At 43.2% G+C, this 18,360-nt stretch overlaps 3 protein-coding genes across 3 annotated transcripts in view; 2 read left to right on the top strand and 1 right to left on the bottom strand.

Moving 5' to 3' along the window:
- oscp1b (organic solute carrier partner 1b) overlaps window positions 1-2,584 on the top strand; it is a 7,938-nt gene extending 5,354 nt beyond the window's left edge. Inside the window, exons 7-10 of the mRNA XM_010767083.1 lie at window positions 232-301; window positions 527-666; window positions 765-828; window positions 1,570-2,584. Of these exons, the coding sequence (XP_010765385.1) occupies window positions 232-301; window positions 527-666; window positions 765-828; window positions 1,570-1,689 (394 nt within the window). The 3' untranslated portion in view covers window positions 1,690-2,584. The remainder of the gene's footprint in view (window positions 1-231; window positions 302-526; window positions 667-764; window positions 829-1,569) is intronic.
- Window positions 2,585-4,646: 2,062 nt separating this feature from the next.
- Window positions 4,647-18,360, top strand: part of stk40 (serine/threonine kinase 40) — a 15,124-nt gene continuing 1,410 nt past the window's right edge. Inside the window, exons 1-6 of the mRNA XM_010767098.1 lie at window positions 4,647-4,845; window positions 8,044-8,170; window positions 8,679-8,764; window positions 9,381-9,524; window positions 15,146-15,370; window positions 15,794-15,846. Coding sequence (XP_010765400.1) covers window positions 8,053-8,170; window positions 8,679-8,764; window positions 9,381-9,524; window positions 15,146-15,370; window positions 15,794-15,846 — 626 coding nt within the window. The 5' untranslated portion in view covers window positions 4,647-4,845; window positions 8,044-8,052. The remainder of the gene's footprint in view (window positions 4,846-8,043; window positions 8,171-8,678; window positions 8,765-9,380; window positions 9,525-15,145; window positions 15,371-15,793; window positions 15,847-18,360) is intronic.
- LOC104941914 (serine/threonine-protein kinase 40-like) lies at window positions 11,126-12,418 on the bottom strand. The gene is made up of 4 exons (XM_010767082.1): window positions 12,219-12,418; window positions 11,905-12,024; window positions 11,539-11,623; window positions 11,126-11,368 (listed from the first exon to the last, which is right to left on the bottom strand). Exons 1-4 carry the CDS (start codon window positions 12,401-12,403, stop codon window positions 11,150-11,152), a joined length of 609 nt encoding a protein of 202 aa, XP_010765384.1. The 5' UTR covers window positions 12,404-12,418; the 3' UTR covers window positions 11,126-11,149.

Here is an 18,360-nt window from a genome sequence, read left to right as displayed (position 1 = left end):
GTGTGCCTTGTGCACAAACGTATCTCGTGCCCTCATTGGTCATGTGCGCGTTCGTGTGTGTTGGAGGAGGGGCTCTGTAAGGAAGTCTGAAGGAAGGGGCAGATTTTTTTCGGCTGCGTACTTTCAAATTCTAGCGCACTCGAGCTGGTTTCTCCATCCTTACCTCCCCTACCTTTAAGAGTATAAAGCCATGTTGTGCTAAATGTTAATTCTCACTTCTTCATCATTTAGGTACAGTGTAAGCCGCCCAGTGGAAACACTCATGTCAGGAACGTCTACAAATTCTGCTCAGCACGCAAAGGTGAACAGCTTCACTTTAAACATTCCTTTATTAATGCTCACAATGTTCACTGATTTCATGCACAAGATGTACATTTTAAGACGAGGTTCTGACGTTGTCTCCTCACATGTCCTCAGTACTTCAAAAGTGACTCTGCCTTATGGTGCATAATCATCAGTAGCAGGGTCTTGTAAACAGCAGTTTCACCATGAATACACTGAAGTGAACAAGCCATTGTGTGTACAGGTCAACATGGCTCCCAACCCTCTGGCCAAAGAGGAGCTGAATCTGTTGGCCAGGTTAATGGGAGGGTTAGAAGTTCAGAAACCGGGAAATGCAGACAACGGCTTCAGAGTCAATCTCTTCGCCACAGATGAGGAAGAAGAGTGAGTCCCCTTATTTGTGTGTGTACTTTCAATGTGTTGACCTAAACTTTTATAATAACTCGAAACTAACATGGTGACTCTTTTTTATTAATTCACAGAGAGGCATTTATATCAAGACCAGATGAGCTTTCATATGGAGTCATAAAGATCCAAGCAACACAGGTAAAGCATCTTTCCTCACTAAGTGTTTCTTTAAGGATGAAATCATTGGATGTCCAGGATTTGTGTAGTGAACATTTAAGCTGGAATGCACATTTAGTGACAGCAACTAGTGATCTCAGACTAAGTGTATTGATTACTAGATTACTCTAGTTGGAGAGGTCTGTGGTCGACAGACGGAGACTTCGTGAATGACGTCAGGTTTGTTTACGTCCGGCTAGGAAAGGAGCTTGGTTGGGCCTGAGATATTAGAGCCTCTTTATCTCTTGTGTCCATTCAATCAGTTCAGTTTTTGTTCCGTTTGAATGTCTGCTTCCCTGGTTGGATACTGCTCTCCTCGCGTCGGAGACTGGTCTTCAAGGTGTCCAAAAAGTGCAATTTAGTTTTTGGCAACCATGTTTAAAGACATAGTAATAACATATGGGACCTGTCTAATAAAAACATTGACTCAAGGGTTTTATCCCAGATCTAATATGTTTGTCAAATTGTGGCCAAAATGTAGTCTGCATTGATTCAATGTGTCAATGCCTCAGCACTAGTAGGCTGGTTTGCACCGTTAGTAAGAAGGTCACATTAGTAGAATCTGCTCCAAAAGTTGCTTATCTCAATGATAGGCTTAGGGTTATTCCGTCAACGATCAGAGATGTGAGGCTTGGCCAGTCTAACAGGATTTACTTGAATGAGGTTTAAGTCCTTATGATGACCACTCAAGCCCTCTGATTGGTGGATTACATTGTCTTTCAGGACCAGCAGGCCAGTGCAGAGCTGGCCAAGATCATGGGGGAGTTTTCGCAGTCAGGAGATCAATCTCCCATCGTCAGCAGCAAAGGAGACGACCTTCTGGCCATGATGGACGGGCTGTGACATGGTCAGCCTGACAGCAATGCTCAAGGGGTGAGGCTTAATGCATCGTCAACAGTCCTTACTGTGGACAAGCCTTCTGTCTGTCTGTACCTGCATACTGTTTACACCTCACATGCAGAGAGAAAACCTCCTTTTTGGGGTGTTTCTAAAATGCAGATGTCAGCAGGTGTTCCCATTGGTCATCAAATGATCAGGATCATTTGCATAGTAAACAACAAGGACTGTGGTGAGCCAAGCTTTAAGCTGTAAAGCACTGTATTAGTATGTTTGTTGTTAACTGAAAATGTTTCTGTGCATCAAGATTTACAGTGGGCTAATATCAGCGTGTTGAACATGTGTACGTGGTTATAGCAAAACATATGTGTCTAATGTCATGATGCGTTTTAGAAATCAGAGTCAGACTGCGCTGTTCAAAACCCACATTCCTTTCATTTCAAGCAATATCTTTTTTTTTAATGTTATCTCAGTTTTTGTTGATTTGGGAGTTCTAATGGGAAAAGTAGGTTATAAGGTATTATGTGATGATTGTGGGGTTGTCAGAGGAAACCCAAGTGCTCTTTCTAGTGTGATTCAATTCCCTCAAATCTTTGTTTTCATAAGATATATTTTCATGAATCTCACTCCACTACCTTAAAACAGTCTGAGAGGAGCAACTTAGCATTTTACTACCCTGAAATGTCTCTAGTTGAGCTTGGAAATGTGCTCATTGATGAGTACATCATTATCATATAGAGTAATACAATATATGTAATCATCTAATATGTAAATATGTTTGTTGCATACTTTATTTATTTGAATGTATAATTTTTTTTTAAATAGGAAAATGCATATTAGTAGAGTTGTATATATTGTTGTATGTGCGATATATGTTTTTTAATAAAAAGGTGACGAAAAGGAACACGTGTTTGGCATCATTGTATGAACTATATCAGCGGATTTGGCAGAAATGGCATGAAACTTGTAATAGCTTGTTGTAGTACAAAGAAGTAACAGTAGGAGGAGCTGTCTGATATCTAAACACAATGCACAGCGAGTCAAACTCACTAACACAGTTGATACAGAGAATGTTAGTATGCAGTCATCATGCTGTTCTTTAGGAAAAAATGCACCAAAACGTTTTTTTTACAAATGAACTTACGTTAGGAGTTTACGATTCACTAAAACTACAAATATGTAAATAAAGGCCAATATAATCAATCACACCTTAAACCACCAAACCAGAACAATAAAAGCAAAATTGTCGATGGTAATAAATGAAATAAACTATTTTAGCTCAAGTACGGGCATAAATGAGAATTGCTATAGCAACAGCTATTTGTGTGCAGTCTGCCTGCAGATTGGTGAGACTGTCTGCTGCACTCCCAGCCACACACAAACACGTTTCATACCATGAAGGCAAAACATGCTGAGACATTACTCTCAATTGATCCGGGGGAGGAGGATTCTGATGAGGACTTCCTAATAGTCTTGGCAAAGGAGAGGCGAGAAACACTACGTGCCCTGAGGACACAGCCTGCAAAACAAACAGAAACCAGAGCTCATGCCAGTCATCCTAAACTCCCTAGAAAACCGTTTTACCCTAAAGGTTTGCAAGATTGCTTTCGTTATCATTTTAGGGGCATATCGAAAAACAACATCAATGTGACTTCTGGGATTATATAGATTTTAAATGACAGAGTTTAAAAAGTGCTGAAATAGTGGAGACATTCCCATTAGGCATGAGTAAAGGATTTTATTCAACAACAAAGTTAATCTTAATTTCCCTATGCCTGAAGAGCCACTAAAACATGTTTCTCTCTCAGACCTTGCATTTTGAGTCATGATTCAGTTTCCTCTTTAAAGACTGTGGGCAGGACACTGTAAAGCCACAGGCTGACAAGTGCTTCATGTGGCCGGGGGAATAGGCTCTGCTGAGTCAATGCAGGAAGATGAGTGCAACTCAGAAAGGCTTCTGCCATTTAGCTTGCCCTCTCTGTCTGTCTCACCTGCCCACCGGTCTGAGACTGGTAGCTGTGGGTGGAATTGAAGATGAATCGGAGAATCTAAATTGAGAACATGTGGGCTTCAATAAATGTCACACTCATTCTCATATGCTTGCTGAGTAAACGAACAAGACATTTACTTTTTTTTTTAGTCAGCTGAATTGGCAGTTGTCTGTTAGCAATGTGATCCTGCAAAATTGCAATTATTTTAATTATTTCAAAAAGGTCTAACATATTTAAAACCTAATGCTTTTATCCTATGAAGTACTGATGAAGACTCACAGTTTCACTGAGTCATGTTAACCTGAATGAAGTTCAATATGTGTGTCATTAATAAGCAGTTGCAATGTAGATCATTTGATGAACCAACTATTTATTTGTCAAAGATATTTTCACAGTTACATTCAGCTAGACTAGACACATAGACACCATCATAGGTATTTGGTGGCTTCCCTAAAAGGAAAAGGCTGTTTTATATGGATTTATATTTGTGATTTAGTTGGAACTGAAGATTTAAGACACTTTCATGTAGTATTGTTCATTTGTGTTATTTATTGGTTGTGAAAATGGGTGTTTTGAGAGCTCTTTGCCGCATCATTTTTTATTTAGTTTTTTATATTAATGTAAGAGGTTTACTTTTGTCTGTCTTACAAATGTTTTAGCACATTGGTATCTCATTGTTTTATTGGTTTAACACTTATTTCACGACACAATAAATAACCTCTGTTATTATATATTCACATTGACATTTACAACTGGTCTTTTTTAAATAGCGCAATAAACGTTTCTTAGTGTATTTAACCTTTCCCGTAAAAAGCAACTATGATGTCATGTGTTTCATTTAGCAACTTTACTTATGCAAAGAATGTCATCATCGTTTACTATGAAAAACATTCAGGTGCTGGCATTGGTCGATCGCAGCTGTCAATCAAATAAGTGTGTGCGTCATTTCCGTTGTCAGGTGGTGCTGTCGCTGTGGAAAGATGCGATCAGCGAAGAGCGGAGGCTTTTCCTTAATTGCTCATTTCGGTAACACAGGCTAAAACAACCCCGAAACCAACCCTCTGTGGTCGCTCCTGTTTAAGCGAGAAGCTCCGCGCATCCACCACAGCGTGTACCCAAGAAATATCCATGTTGTAAGCAGACAACGCAGAGTTTACCCGGCGGTTTCGAGGTAAGCGAGGGGGGAGACTACATTGCTATCTAGCTTTCTGGCAAAGCTAGCCAGCTGTAATGTTACCTACTTTGTTTAAATGGCCTCCCGGCTGCTCTGTAGCCTCCGGCTGGGTTTTAAGCTAACGTCACACGCCAGTAATAATGTTAAAACACATATGGCACGTTAAGAAAACATGCTAAAGTAGCCGTAACCTAGCTAACGGTGGCTCTGTGTAGTTTGCACTGAAAACCCAACTCCTTGTTTTTGCCCCTTTGTGTGGCCGGTGTGCCTGGAGCTGTGGTCTTTATCCGAGCATTTCAGTCCGCTTTGTTGACTTACTAAGTTTGAATGTGCACTCACTCTTGTTTTTTAATGTCCCCCTACACAAATATGCATCGTATAAAGATATATAGGTTTGTTTTTATTGAAATAACCACCTCACTCAAACGTTTTTCTCAGCGACGTTAACGCACGCTGTGTAAAGCGGTTTAGCGTTGGTGTCCTTTTAAACTACTCCGGGTGGTCAAATTACAATCGCTGTGGGCAAAACACATTAGCGCCTGACTATTTCAAGTTATCAACTGTATGTGTAGTGGTTCTGCACAAGTTGTAAGGCATAACGTCAGCGTTTTACTCTACGTCTCGTCTCGTTTTCACTACATGCTGCCAGAACCGAACGGTGTCCAGACCTTGTGGTCGCAAAAATAGCACCAATTGATATTTAACAGTCTGTGTGCATTTGTAATTACATTGGTTTAGTAGTGCAAAATTATACCTTTGTATAAAGAGAATTGTTGGGCGACCATGTTATTAAAATGTAGTCTCTACACAACTGCACTAAGAGGTAGGGTTGATAGCGGTAGATGTGTGTACGCTGACATGAATGATTGACGTTTAATTCAGGCAGCAGTTTTAAAGCCTCTATGACCTTCCAGTTGCTCTACCTCTTTGTCCTGCTTTTTGATCTATTTGTTGATACATGGATTTGGATCACACTTTCTCTCTGGCTTTATGATCGATTCACTTTTATGTTTACTCCATGCTCATGTGGACCCTATTCTTTCTTTGTCCGTCCTGACACTACATTAATTTTGCAAGCAAGCTGTTTTTGCAGAGCCAGACAAGTAGCATGGAGTCTGGGTGGGTGGACCTTGAGACACCTACGTGGTTGTTTTGTTCAGATACTATTTAAGGAGCCCACATTTCTCGTGGGCACCGGCAGCGTGTCTCTCCTCCTTTTGTGTGATATGATTCAGAGGCTGTATCTGTTCTTGTCCTCCCTCTGGTACAGTCAGAGGCAGAGGCAGTCTTGCTTGCCAGATCACTGGCTGTGCAGAGAGGCACAGCAGTGTCAGAAAAGGATAGCTGTGTGCTGTCATTGCGCTGATGTCATTTAGGTCATTGTGCATTAGTTGGTTGCATTGACCTTTTGCATTTTAGATGTGTCAGGGGTTGGCTCCACACTGCAGCTAGCAGTTAGACGGTAGATAAATGCCATTGGATCAGTTTGCTGTGTGTTATGTAGCTGTATACAAATCTGAAATACTGTATATTCATCTGGCACCATTAGAAGTGGCATGTACATTATCCATTGTACCAAGCACTTTGGTCATCAGTTGAAAAAAGTGAATAATTGTCTTCCCATGCCTCCTAAATTGCAGTAGCTGATTAATCCCTGATTTGCCTTTCATGCTCTAGACTAGAGTACGATGCTCTTACTATTGGCAGCGTGACTTGGTGTCACTCTGGCTTGTGCCATAAATGCTGTCAGAAAACCTCAGCTCATCAGACTCAGTGGGTGACGACTAGTGGAGATGGAGACAGATGGGCGAGAGACATGATGATGACACTGTCTGCTGTCTGGGATCACAAAAAGCCTCATGGAAGTGAGAATTCATACCAGCCCATACTGACTGCCAACTGTCCTGCCTCCTCTCTGCCCAACAAAACGCCAACTGGCGAGTGGCGCACGATTTTAGGCTTGAGACAGGAACATGGCTAATTCATTAAAAAGATTCAAATTCTGTAGTTTGCTCCTCTTGCATAACTGGTTTCATTTTCTGAAGTTTTCTAAGCCTCGTAAGCTCTCCACCTAAAGTATCGTTAGTGGTTTATGAGGTAGTTTATTATGTTATTAGTCTGAAGTAGCTCTCCTGGGAAGTTGGCTTAAATATGCACACCGCCGCTATCAAACTGGCAGTTTTACACATATGTCACTTTTCTGTTGACTTTCATGTTGACATAACCTTTATGAAGGCTTGGGGCATATTTCTCTCACTCGAAGTGTCATCACCTGGGAGTTTAGGACATTCTTTCAACTATCCAATAGAAACTCAGGACGACAGCATGGTGACTCATTCCTCTCGGTTCAAGGCACTACTTCCCTGTTACGGGAAACAGATGGAGTTTCATCACATAGGAACTCAGTATCAGTAAACAAAGCATACCTATTGCTCTCTAAATTTGGAGGTCGATCTGCTGTGGTGGCGGTTAAAGTAGTGGTTTAATGATGATGTGTCACACTTTGTCACTGGTTCTCCTGGCACGAGAATCTAGTTCCTTATCATAGTCTTGGCATTTTCTTAGTTTAGGCCTTGTTCAAACACGCATGTCCTGTCAGAGGACGGTCTGCGCAGATAAGCCGGCTCTACAGATTTTCAGATCAAACACACAGATTAAGAGCGGAAGGATTTTTCTAAACCCATCATGTCCACTGCAGTTGGAAAGCTGGAGATGTGTTTGTGGTTCAGTGCTGAGACTGTAATAACACATGCTTTTGTTTAAAGAATGTTGTGCTGGTGCAATGCGTTTACATGACAGCATTTGTCATTCAAATGCAGATGGTGGCTCATTCGCATAGGCTGTTGGGGAGATTGAATCTGAGGTGTCACCCTTGACGCCAGCAGCCATCATTCTGAATGGAGCCGTAATGGCCTCGCATTCACACTGAGGTGTTGTTAAATGTGTGGGAGGGTTATTTAAAATAGGCTGGGAGGAGCTGCCCTGAGGTTTACCTCCTTTCTCTTCACCGATCAGTGCAGTCCAGCCTGGAGTGTTACTGCTGAAGCTCTGGGTACAGGATTTATTTTGAAACATACTATTTATAAAAACCATTGTTTGGTTGCATATCACTGCTGCTTTGTTTTGTCATAAGTTCACAGTTTGTGTATTCAGTTACTCTTTAACTAATCTAACCTGATGTTGTTCCTCCTGTAGAGCTCCAGTATGTCCAAGCGGCGCTCTTCGGAGAGGGGGGCTGGAGAGTCATCAGGCAGGGCCAGCAAGCTGCAATGTCCTGGGATATCCGGAAACAACGCCAAGAGAGCCGGGCCCTTCATCCTTGGTAAGGAAGCTGCTAGTGTTTGCACACGCACCAAAAGTATGGACTCTAACATGTCTCTTGATGCACGTTTGTCCCCATGTGCACGTTTGTCCCCATGTGCAACTTGGGCACGTTTGTCCCCATGTGCAACTTGGGATTGTGCAGGAAAGGTATTTTGGTGTGAGTGTGAGAGTCGTGCGGTGTCTTTGTGTGTGCTCACGCCTGAGACAAGAATGTGAAGAATTTAGCTGATCCCCCTGAATTCAGCCAGAAAGTTCTAAGTCTGTGTTGGAGCAAGGTTATTTCCTCCTGCTGGATTAAAGGCCCCTCCCCTACTCTCAGACCTGTATGTTTTCTACTACATAACTCCTTGACTATTTGCAATGCAGAGTGCCAAAGACAACATAACACTTTGGGTGTTAATGGATACGAGCACATGTAGCCTTTAATGAGTTGCAGTGAGAGCACACACTCCAGCATGTTGCCTGCCTTTTGGTCATGCAGCTGTTGCTCTTCTTATCCTCTGCAGGGCCTCGCCTGGGCAACTCACCAGTACCCAGCATAGTGCAGTGTCTGGCCAGAAAGGACGGCACGGACGACTTCTATCAGCTCAAAGTAAGTCTGTCAGGCTTGGCGTATTCTTCATTCTTTCCTCTCTTACTTATGAGTTTAGACTGTTCATTAAACATATCATTCACGACAAAGTTATGAAGCCCCAGAGGACATCTGAACCTTTGAACCTTCCTTATTCCTTGTTCCTTTTATGGCCTCCTGTTTCAGTCTGGTGCAAACACAAAACCTTAGCGGGGCAATGTGTTTATTGGGGCTATCTAATGTCTGTTGCACTCGGGAAGGAGCTGTAGCAGTGGGGAAAGGAAGGTAGTGCCCCACCTGGAATGTCTACTTGTAACCCCCACGACCATGCAGTGAGTCAGTGTGTGACCCTCCCCTCATACCAATGACTGCAGCGCCTCAGTGTCTGCTGCACATACTAATGTTTGCTTCACATTAGTATGTGAGCTATTTTTTTTTTTAAGCTGCATAACTCCTATAGAATGTACATTTGAAATGAAACTTGCTCTCATGTCTTCACTCATTTTGAATGTGCTGTGTCAGGAGCGTAGATTAGCTTCATACAAAGTTAAAGCTGTTTTTCCACGGTCTGATCCTGTGTGAGCTCCTGTCTTGTGACCTCTAATGTTTGCTCTCTTCTCGTGTGTGCTTTCTGCAGATCCTTACGCTGGAGGAGCGAGCAGACTCTGCAGGGGAGACTCAGGAGGAGAGGCAGGGGAAAATGCTGCTGCACACAGAGTTCTCCCTCCTTTCCCTGCTGCATAACCAGGATGGGGTGGTCCACCATCACGGCCTCTTCCAGGTAAACACCTTCAAACTATTTCCAATAAAACTACATTTCTGTTAACAGGGGCATGGTATATCATCAGTCTTAATTAGGGATGTCCCGATCACCTTTTTCTGCTCCCGATCCAATTCCGATCATTTGATTTTGACAATTTGCCGATACCGATTTTTCCCGATACGATCTTTATGCAATGCATTAAGAGAAAAAAAAGCATTCAAGTTGTCCCTTAAGGTTATTTTTTTATTTAAATTGGATATTCTATCCAACATGGATATAGCTTCTTTCTTTCACAGCAGCATTGGATCAGTTCAGTTGTGCAGCATTGGATCAAAACAAAATAAAGCTTTCAGTACTCGTTAGCTTACTGCTACAATTAGACACTGCGCCCACTCTGTTGCCAGATTTGAAAGAAATAAGCAACCAGGTCTATGAAAACAAGCCCCAAAGAAGCAACACATACATGATGTTCTGTAATTTGAAACCAAAACTAAGGCCTCAGGATGACTTTCAGACTTGAACATGNCTCGGTGTGTCTCTCCTGACTCCCTCCTACTTCGGGATATTTTGACTTAGACGACCGGTATGTCCGTTCCGGGTAGGACTACGTCCATGTCTGGCCGGAGGCAGACCCGGAATATCATTCGATCCACCTCGTCCAAACCCTCCCGTGGTCTTGTTTGATCGAAGAAAGTTTGAAGTGAGGGAGCACAGACCTACAAGGTCACTTTTGTACCTTTCGAGTCTCCTTTAGACTCGAGATTCCTAGGAAGTCCAGGGGGTGTCAGTCTAGAGTGACACGTGTGTTGGGACTACCATGTCCGGCGTGTACCCCGAAGTTTCCGAGACCTCAGCTTCCTTCTGCTAATGGGGGTATAGGGAGGAGGGAAACCTCTAGAGGTGAAGGGGGTAGTTGAGACCCAGGGGGTTCGTTTATGGTCCTGGACTTAGTACATCCGTTGGGGGGGAGAAGGAGAGGAGCACAATACCCATAAACGGAGCTCTAGAAGGACTAGTGTCTACAGTGAAGAGAATATGGAGGTAAGTGGGGGGGGGGGGGGAGAAGGACAGGAAAAGGACATGGCTTTACTACTAGCTTCCTGACAAAGGGCAGACATGGGAGACTGAAGGGGTTATTCTAGTTAGATAGGAGAGACAAGAGAGGACAGAGACAAACCATTTGGTACGAGTGACAAGACTCTGTTCCCCCTAACATTTGTTACCCAGAACTACGGGTGGTTCATTGTGTTTCTGATAATATACAAAAGGACAGTGTCACTATTACGAAGTCTTTTGGAAGAGCTCACCAAAGTTTCTTTAAGACTTATTTCGAAAAATAGTCATAAATGGACTCTATTCATCGTAAAGTGGGAAGGAAACCTCTCTATTAGTTGTCGACTCTATAGAATGTTCGACTCACCTAAAATGTATAGTACTGTCTTACTAATAAACGTCCTTACGAGGATGGGGACACCTTATAGTCCATAAAATCTCGTAGTATCCGTCCGATCCACACTCCATGGACCCCTTCAAGGTGGTATTTGCTTGACCTTACCCCTTTTGGCAACCTAGGAGGGACGGTTCCTGTATAAACTACCCATTGCGAAGAGAGAGGGGGGGTCAGAGAGGCTGTCATGGTTGGCCTACTTCCGGAGGAACCGTTGAGCCAGTATGGCGGCATCTAGCGGGCTGACGGGCTGGGCGTCGAGACCCAGACGCCTCACAGGGGGGATGCTGCCAAACTGCCGCTTGGTGAGAAAGCTCTTGGCCTCGTGGATAGTGTTCTTCTCTTCAGCCAACAGCAGCTGCTGGCGCATGTAGTTCTCAAACTCGTACTGTGAAGACTCTTCCATCGCCTTGGCCTGAGGGAAGAAAATGTTGTCCGTTCAATGTGCTGCAACACTGAGCTGATAACATGTTCTCTAATCGTATCAAAGAAGTGATGTAAACATGGAGGAGAATACAAATGTAACCATTGCTCTGACTTCGGATCTTTCCAACAGGCTCTATATTTAGATCTGTAATCATTTACCTCTTGCAGATGTTCTGGGTGATTGACCTGATCGTCAATATCCGGCACCACCTGTAGAGGGCCACTCATCGAGGAAACCGACTGCCTGTGATATGGAAAACACAACATGCAGATTAACAACCATGAGACGTCACATTTGAAATGGCCACCGTATGGCTATTAGCGAGGTACTTATGTGGGTGGCTAGAAAATACAATTAATGTAAAGCCAACCAGTGGAAATGATTCAAAAACTAAATTGGAACTAAAAGTAGAAATTGTAGACAAAAATGATGACATATTTCTTAGCTATTAAACAATAACTCATAACATGACGCGCAACACCAATGATGTAATGTTTCAAACTTCCAGCAGGTGGAGCACTTACCATGAGGCGATGATGCCGCTGAGAGACTCCAGCACCTCTCCTGCAGCCAGCCTCTGCTGAGGGTCCAACACAAGCAGCTTCCGGATCAGGCACACCGTGTTCTCCGACACACGCCCGTCCCTGAGAGGAAGAGAAGGATAGAGGTAAGATAATATGTAAGAAGCTGTTGAAAGATTACAAGGACAGTCTCTTAAATCCAGACTGAATATAAAAATATGATGGGCTTGAATAACTATTTTATAAAAACAAGTATACAATTATTCATGTTTTTTAAAATGCTGTAGGTTTTTCCATTGCTTCTCGTCTCTACTCACTCTGGGATGGAGTATTCAGCAGCCTTGATCTTGCGGAAGAGCTCTTGAGGTATGCTGTCATAAAATGGGAACTGGCCGTAGAGCATGGTGAACAGAACCACGCCGAGGGCCCACATGTCACTGGGTTTACCTCGGTACGGCCGGCCTGGGGGACAGGAAGCAGAGGAGATCAACAAATGTGTCATTTGAAAAGGAGACCGCAAAGATCACTGCTGCTGTGCCTTAACAAACAAATCAATTAAACCATCGTTTTTTTTAAATCAACATTTGTGTGTTGACAGTTTTTGCCCCATGAGACACGGGGGTGATTGACCCTGAGACGAGTTCAAGTCCTGTAAGTCAGCAGGTCCAATGATTAACACGATGAGCAAACACTATGACTCAGCATCAGGGGTGTCAAACTCAAGGCCCGGGGGCCAAATCTGGCCCGCGACTTCATTTAGAGCTTGCAAAGAATATAACATGTTTATTATACGGTTACATGCTACTTTACAGAAGCACGTTGCCTATAAACAACATGTCCCACAATGCATCTCAAATTTGACTTTCTCAGAATTTGACTTTTTTTCTTCAACATACAGTATGCATTTTTTCTCAGAATTTCACTTGTCAAAATATGCTATTTTTCTTAAAATTAGCCTTTTTCTCATAAATAGATTTTTTTTTCAAAATGTCACTACTTTTTTTTTTTTTTCCAGAATGTGGCTTTTCTTTTAAAAATCATATTGTGACATTCTCACTGAAGAGACTTGCAATTATTTGCCCTAGACTTCTGCTTTCAGACGTAGTTAGTTATGAAGTTATTACCTTATCCGATAATAATCCAATGCAGAGGCAATAATGTAATATAATACATTATTTCATATATATTCAATATTTATATATGTCTTTTTATATAGTCTTAAAGTTAGAACCGGCCCTTTGAGTNATTTTTTTATAAATACTTTTTAAAAAAAAAATTATTCAATGTTACAAAACAAGAATGACCATGTTCAAGTCTGAAAGTCATCCTGAGGCCTTAGTTTTGGTTTCCCAAAACTAAGGCCTCAGGATGACTTTCAGACTTGAACATGGTCATTCTTGTTTTGTAACATTGAATAATTTTTTTTTTAAAAAGTATTTATAAAAAAATAAAAATAAAATCCCGATCCCCTATTTTTTTTCTCCCGATTCCTATCTTTTGAAAATCACGTGATCGGCTCCGATCCCCGATCACGTGATCGGATCGAGACATCTCTAGTCTTAATAATTAGTTTATGGTGCATTTTCTGGGCGAGTATCCTATATGATTAGACATGATTAATACACCAACGTTACCATGGAGAACTTTCAATTGGTCACTATTGGCGCTTTTCCACTGTAGCACGGTTTAAGCGGGCCGGGCCAAACCAGGCCCGCTTTTTTTGCTTTTCCACTAGGGGGTAGTTCCGGCCCAGGGCTACTTTTTCACCTTTTTTCTGGCCCTCCAGAATGGAGGTTCTTACCGGGCCAACAACCGAGCTGAATATGCTAAACTAGTGAGGTAAACACTCTCGACTGCTGAATGGTCAGAGAGAATCGCTGGCAAGGGGGCTACAATTTCAACCAAATGAAAATATTTGACCGTGATTTAATTGTAATACACGTTTCAAAAATGATGCCGAAGTAACAACATACTGATACCGGTTAGTAAAAACCATGAATTAATGCTTTGACAATTCTGCAGACAGACGGCAGGTGAAAAACCTTTTTAAAATGCGTGTTTTCTGAATGTTGATCGGATTGATCAGGCTAAGCTAATGTTGTAAATGCTCCGACCGTCCATACTCACAACAACGGCCTACAGACATAAATAAACCAGCGGCTGTATTCACCATGACACAGACAGTCTGTGGTTTGTACTTGTTTAACATTTGTTCAGTTTCTGAACAGATATGTGGAGCTCTGAGGGCTAACAGCTGATGTTTTGGTTTTGTGGTTCGCATTAAAGAGGACTTCACGGCGGTTTCACGCAGCGTCGCTCCGCCCGCCGAACAGCCGATCGCCCCGCCTACACTGCGTTACTATAGTTACTACCCCTGTTACTAAACTGTAATGGAAACGCAGTATAAAGTGAGCCTGGCCTACCAAGGCCTAACCATAAGCTGTGCAGTAGAAAAGAGCCATATGTGGTTTCACTGTGTAAGAATAATATTCATTTGTCCAACCAGCAGCTTGCATTGTCCATATCAGGGTTGTTTCAAGAGAGAAGTAGGCACCATTTAAAAGCCATATTTATCTGCAGTCATCTCTATTTACAGCCCCATCCATTCACAATGCCCCCCCCTTCACCCGTCTTCCCGTCTGACTCCTCCTCTAACTTTGTTATTATTCCACCTCTCTAGATCTCTCTGTTTTTTATTCTCTCTATCACATCCTGTCTTTTCCACTGTCCCGGTGTTCTCAGAATAGCAGCCATGCACTCTGATTCATTTAGACCAGCCATATTGATTGGGTTATTATAGAGCATCTCCACCCTGAGAGGACCAGTTAATACGTGTACGCTTTCAGAGGTGCCGACTGCATCTGAAAAATAACACTGACAACTTGATACAGAAATCAATAAGAAGTGGTGACTCCGCTAAGACGACCGGAGTTTGGACAAAGAGGAATGACCTTCCACCACCCGGTGTGGAGGGGGTGGGTCTGTCTACTCGGTTACACGCAGGCTGCAGATTGATGGCCGCTAAGCTGAATGAATCGGTTTGATCCGCCAGCATGGTACAGGAGTCCATTCAGGTTGATGCATTCATGTATGCCTCAACCTATATCGATCGGACACTGTTGGGAAGTGCTTCTAAAATGCATCAACAACAACAACAACAACAACAACAACTCTTGTCTACCTACAAAGCGAGCCTTTTTCTGGAGATTGCTGCTCACACTTCTCTTTGTTGTTGTTCCCCCAGGATCGTGCCTACGAAATAGTGGAGGACATGGAGGCCAACAAGGTGCGAAAGATGAAGAAGCGGATCTGCCTCGTGCTTGACTGCCTGTGTGCTCACGACTTCAGCGACAAGACGGCAGATCTAATAAACCTCCAGCACTACGTAATAAAAGAGAAGCGGCTGAGCGAGCGCGAGGCCATCGTCATCTTCTACGATGTGGTGCGTGTCGTGGAAGCCCTTCATAAGGTGAGTCCATGATGACATTTGATGCACTACTCTAAGAAACAGTGGACTCAAACCAATTCAATTGACCTCAATGAAGAGAGCTTGGATACTATGTTTTTGTCAACACGGAATAAACCCTTTTTGATATTGTTTGTTAGTTAGTTGCTAGGGCTACTCAATTAATCGTATTTTAATCGCAATTACCATTTTGGCTTGCAACGATTATGAAAACAACATAATAGAAATAAAACGATTATTTTATTTATTTATTTATTTATTTTGTATTCAGTTGAATTATACTTAAAGTTCAAGGTAATAACTTTGCACATCCTTCCTGATTACTCATCTCCCATGCCTCACTCTCTAGAACCAACCAATTGTTTTGATACCAATGATTCAGCGAGCATGACCTGACCAAACCTTTTCTGTTCTTTCTGCATGCAGAAAAACATTGTGCACAGAGACCTCAAGCTGGGAAACATGGTGCTGAACAAACGGTAAGCTTTAACTCATTCTCTCACTCGGCGAGGGCAATAACCCCTCCCATTACACCGGGTCAGTCATTCTGTCTCCGCTCGCATGTACGACGGACCACATCCGTCCCCAGCAGCTTGTGTGCTGGTGTGCGTTTGACTTTAAACCCAAGCAGGGGTCACATTCTCAGACTAAGAGTGAGATCAGTTATCGAAACCTAAGACCCAGCTCTCCTGTGAGTCTGGGCCGGTGTCTGCGTGCTGAGGACAAGCTGATGATTCATTACCCGTAGGTTGGATTTTTGGACATTGGTGCAAAATGGAGCGAAGAATATCCTCCTGCTTTGTTTTCAGTGGCAGAGTGAGCAGTGTCGTTCAGCACACAGGGCCACGGTTGGTGCACCTCAGGTCACGGAGTGCTGCACTTCAGATAGACCCTGCTGAATGGGAAACCACTCATCTGTAAAAACCCTCTCAAAGCACCAAACGTACAGTGTGTATGAGAGAGGTGTGTGTTCAAGGGGTGGAAGCCACTCTCACGGTGTGACTACTGCTGTTTTAGCATTTTCTTGCCTTTTTATGTTATATATATATATTTTTTAGCCCAATTTGAGATGATTTGGATAGATTTAGCTTTGAAGCTTGCATGCACATTAATGGAGACTGATAATCATCCCACAAAGACTTCTTTGGAAGGGACATGACTAACACCGAAACACACTCTCTTTTCCTACGCTTGCTACACACACACACACCTTCGCAGTCAAACATTGAATATGCTTGCATCACACACACGTGAGTCTAATTATGGTGTTGTCACACTCACTTCTCATACATTAGCTGCAAGTGTGAGCACACGCATTGAAATGTCGCGTTCTCGGCTCATATCTTTACCACATACACACGCGTCTCAGGCATCAGAGCCCCCNNNTGGTGGTGGTGGTGGTGATGAAACAGGAGAGTGTTTTGGCCAGAGGAGGGTGGTGGGGAGAGGAGCAGGGGGGAGGAACACTCCGTCCCAGCTGGAGACAAAGGAGAGGCCTGCCAAAGGCCCCATAGCTCCGAGCTGACTCACACTGCAATGCACATCACACACACACACACACACACACACACACACACACACACACACACCATTATTTATTTACCCTTTACTCTACTTTTTTATATATATTTCTTTTACACCCCGATCCCCTTTCCTGCTTTGATTGTTTTTTCTGTTTTATGCCCTTTTTCCTATCCACTTTTTTTCTCTCTTCACCTCCTTCCCTCTCCTCTTATGAATTACACTCTGCTTGCGTGCACTGTCACTCCACCCGGGATGTGTATGCACTGCAGTACGGGAAGGATACGGTCAATTTTAGATGCCGAGACCGATCCCAAAATCCCCTCTCCACACACGGCATCAACAGCCTCAGCAGTTTGTACAAGAGTGATGTGATTTCCTCTTGCAGAGCCAGCTGTTATGAAAGCAGGATGTCATAAATCAATCTGCTAGCTTGTTGTATGTCAGAGCTGTGTTGACTTAAATGTAAGGAGACTCTTTACAGCAAGGTGATTTGTTTTATTTGTGTATGTTCCAGAGAGCTTCTGTTGGAGCACAGTGTTTGCTGTGTTGTCTCAGGGATGGATTGCCCTGACTGAATCAGAAGTCACGTGGTTTGTTGTTGTTGTGCTGTCTGGCACAAATAAGTCTTTCTGGAACTATCTTGAAAATGTTTATCCTACATTGCTGAGCGAGGGAATTATACTTGACGAGCAGTAGCCACAATTCAATAAGCCAACCTTTTTAGAAACTACAATATTGCAACTGTAAGTTTGGGCACAAGTGTAACCCTCCAGATGATGCTTCTGAGGAAGTGAGCTGTGGAAGTTGCCCTGCGTTTAACCTCCCTTCTCCTCAGCTTGTGTATTTTCAGCAAAACATTTTGCGGGAAGGGAGGCAAAATCATGCTGGCTGTTTAGGTTTCTGGTTTCCTGACTTTCCCGGGGTCACATGACCAGGAAGCAGAGATGGTGTGGTCGCTCTTCAGTCCTCGGGGACCCTTGCCTCACGAGGCAAACATGCAATTGAATTTACCCAATCTCCGGTGCACGACTAGAAGCCTGGGTCGTTATGCGCACAGACAAAAGAACAGGCTCCTCTATAAAGGAAGCTTTTATGTCGAGGGTCCTTGAAGCACTGCACGCTGTTCTGGCCAATCTTGTGTGCAGATCACAAGGCCACTGTATGGTTGTATAGACTTGGAACACGCAAGCTGTTGGAAGGGCTGGATCACATAAGTAGCTGGAAATGGTGTGAACCGAATGTTCTGAGGGACTTTGGAGATTCAAGCCTTTGGTTTCAAATGGAGTGTTTGACAGAAATTGGCTCCAGACGTTGTAATGGGAGCAGTGAGTGTGTGAGTGTGTGTGAGGGAGCGTGAGGGAGCAGGGTGTGAAAGTGAGAGAGAATAAGGGAAGCTGTTGACCTCATGCTTTTTAGAAAGCGGATGTGGGTGAGCATCGTGTTTATAGAGAGGACCCGCCAAGGCACAC

This window comes from Notothenia coriiceps, unplaced genomic scaffold (genome assembly GCF_000735185.1).
Source record: "Notothenia coriiceps isolate Sejong01 unplaced genomic scaffold, NC01 NC01_scaffold00004052, whole genome shotgun sequence".
Lineage (NCBI taxonomy): Eukaryota > Metazoa > Chordata > Actinopteri > Perciformes > Nototheniidae > Notothenia > Notothenia coriiceps.
This window is presented reverse-complemented; position numbering and strand designations above follow the sequence as displayed.

Coding starts and splice junctions, on each gene's coding strand:
- LOC104941914 (XM_010767082.1), bottom strand. CDS start 12,403: ATGACACATTTGTTGATCTCCTCTGCTTCCTGTCCCCCAGGCCGGCCG. Junction 11,624..11,904: donor AGCGGCATCATCGCCTCATG/GTAAGTGCTCCA, acceptor TCCATATCACAG/GCAGTCGGTTTCCTCGATGA. Junction 11,369..11,538: donor ACCCAGAACATCTGCAAGAG/GTAAATGATTAC, acceptor TTCTTCCCTCAG/GCCAAGGCGATGGAAGAGTC.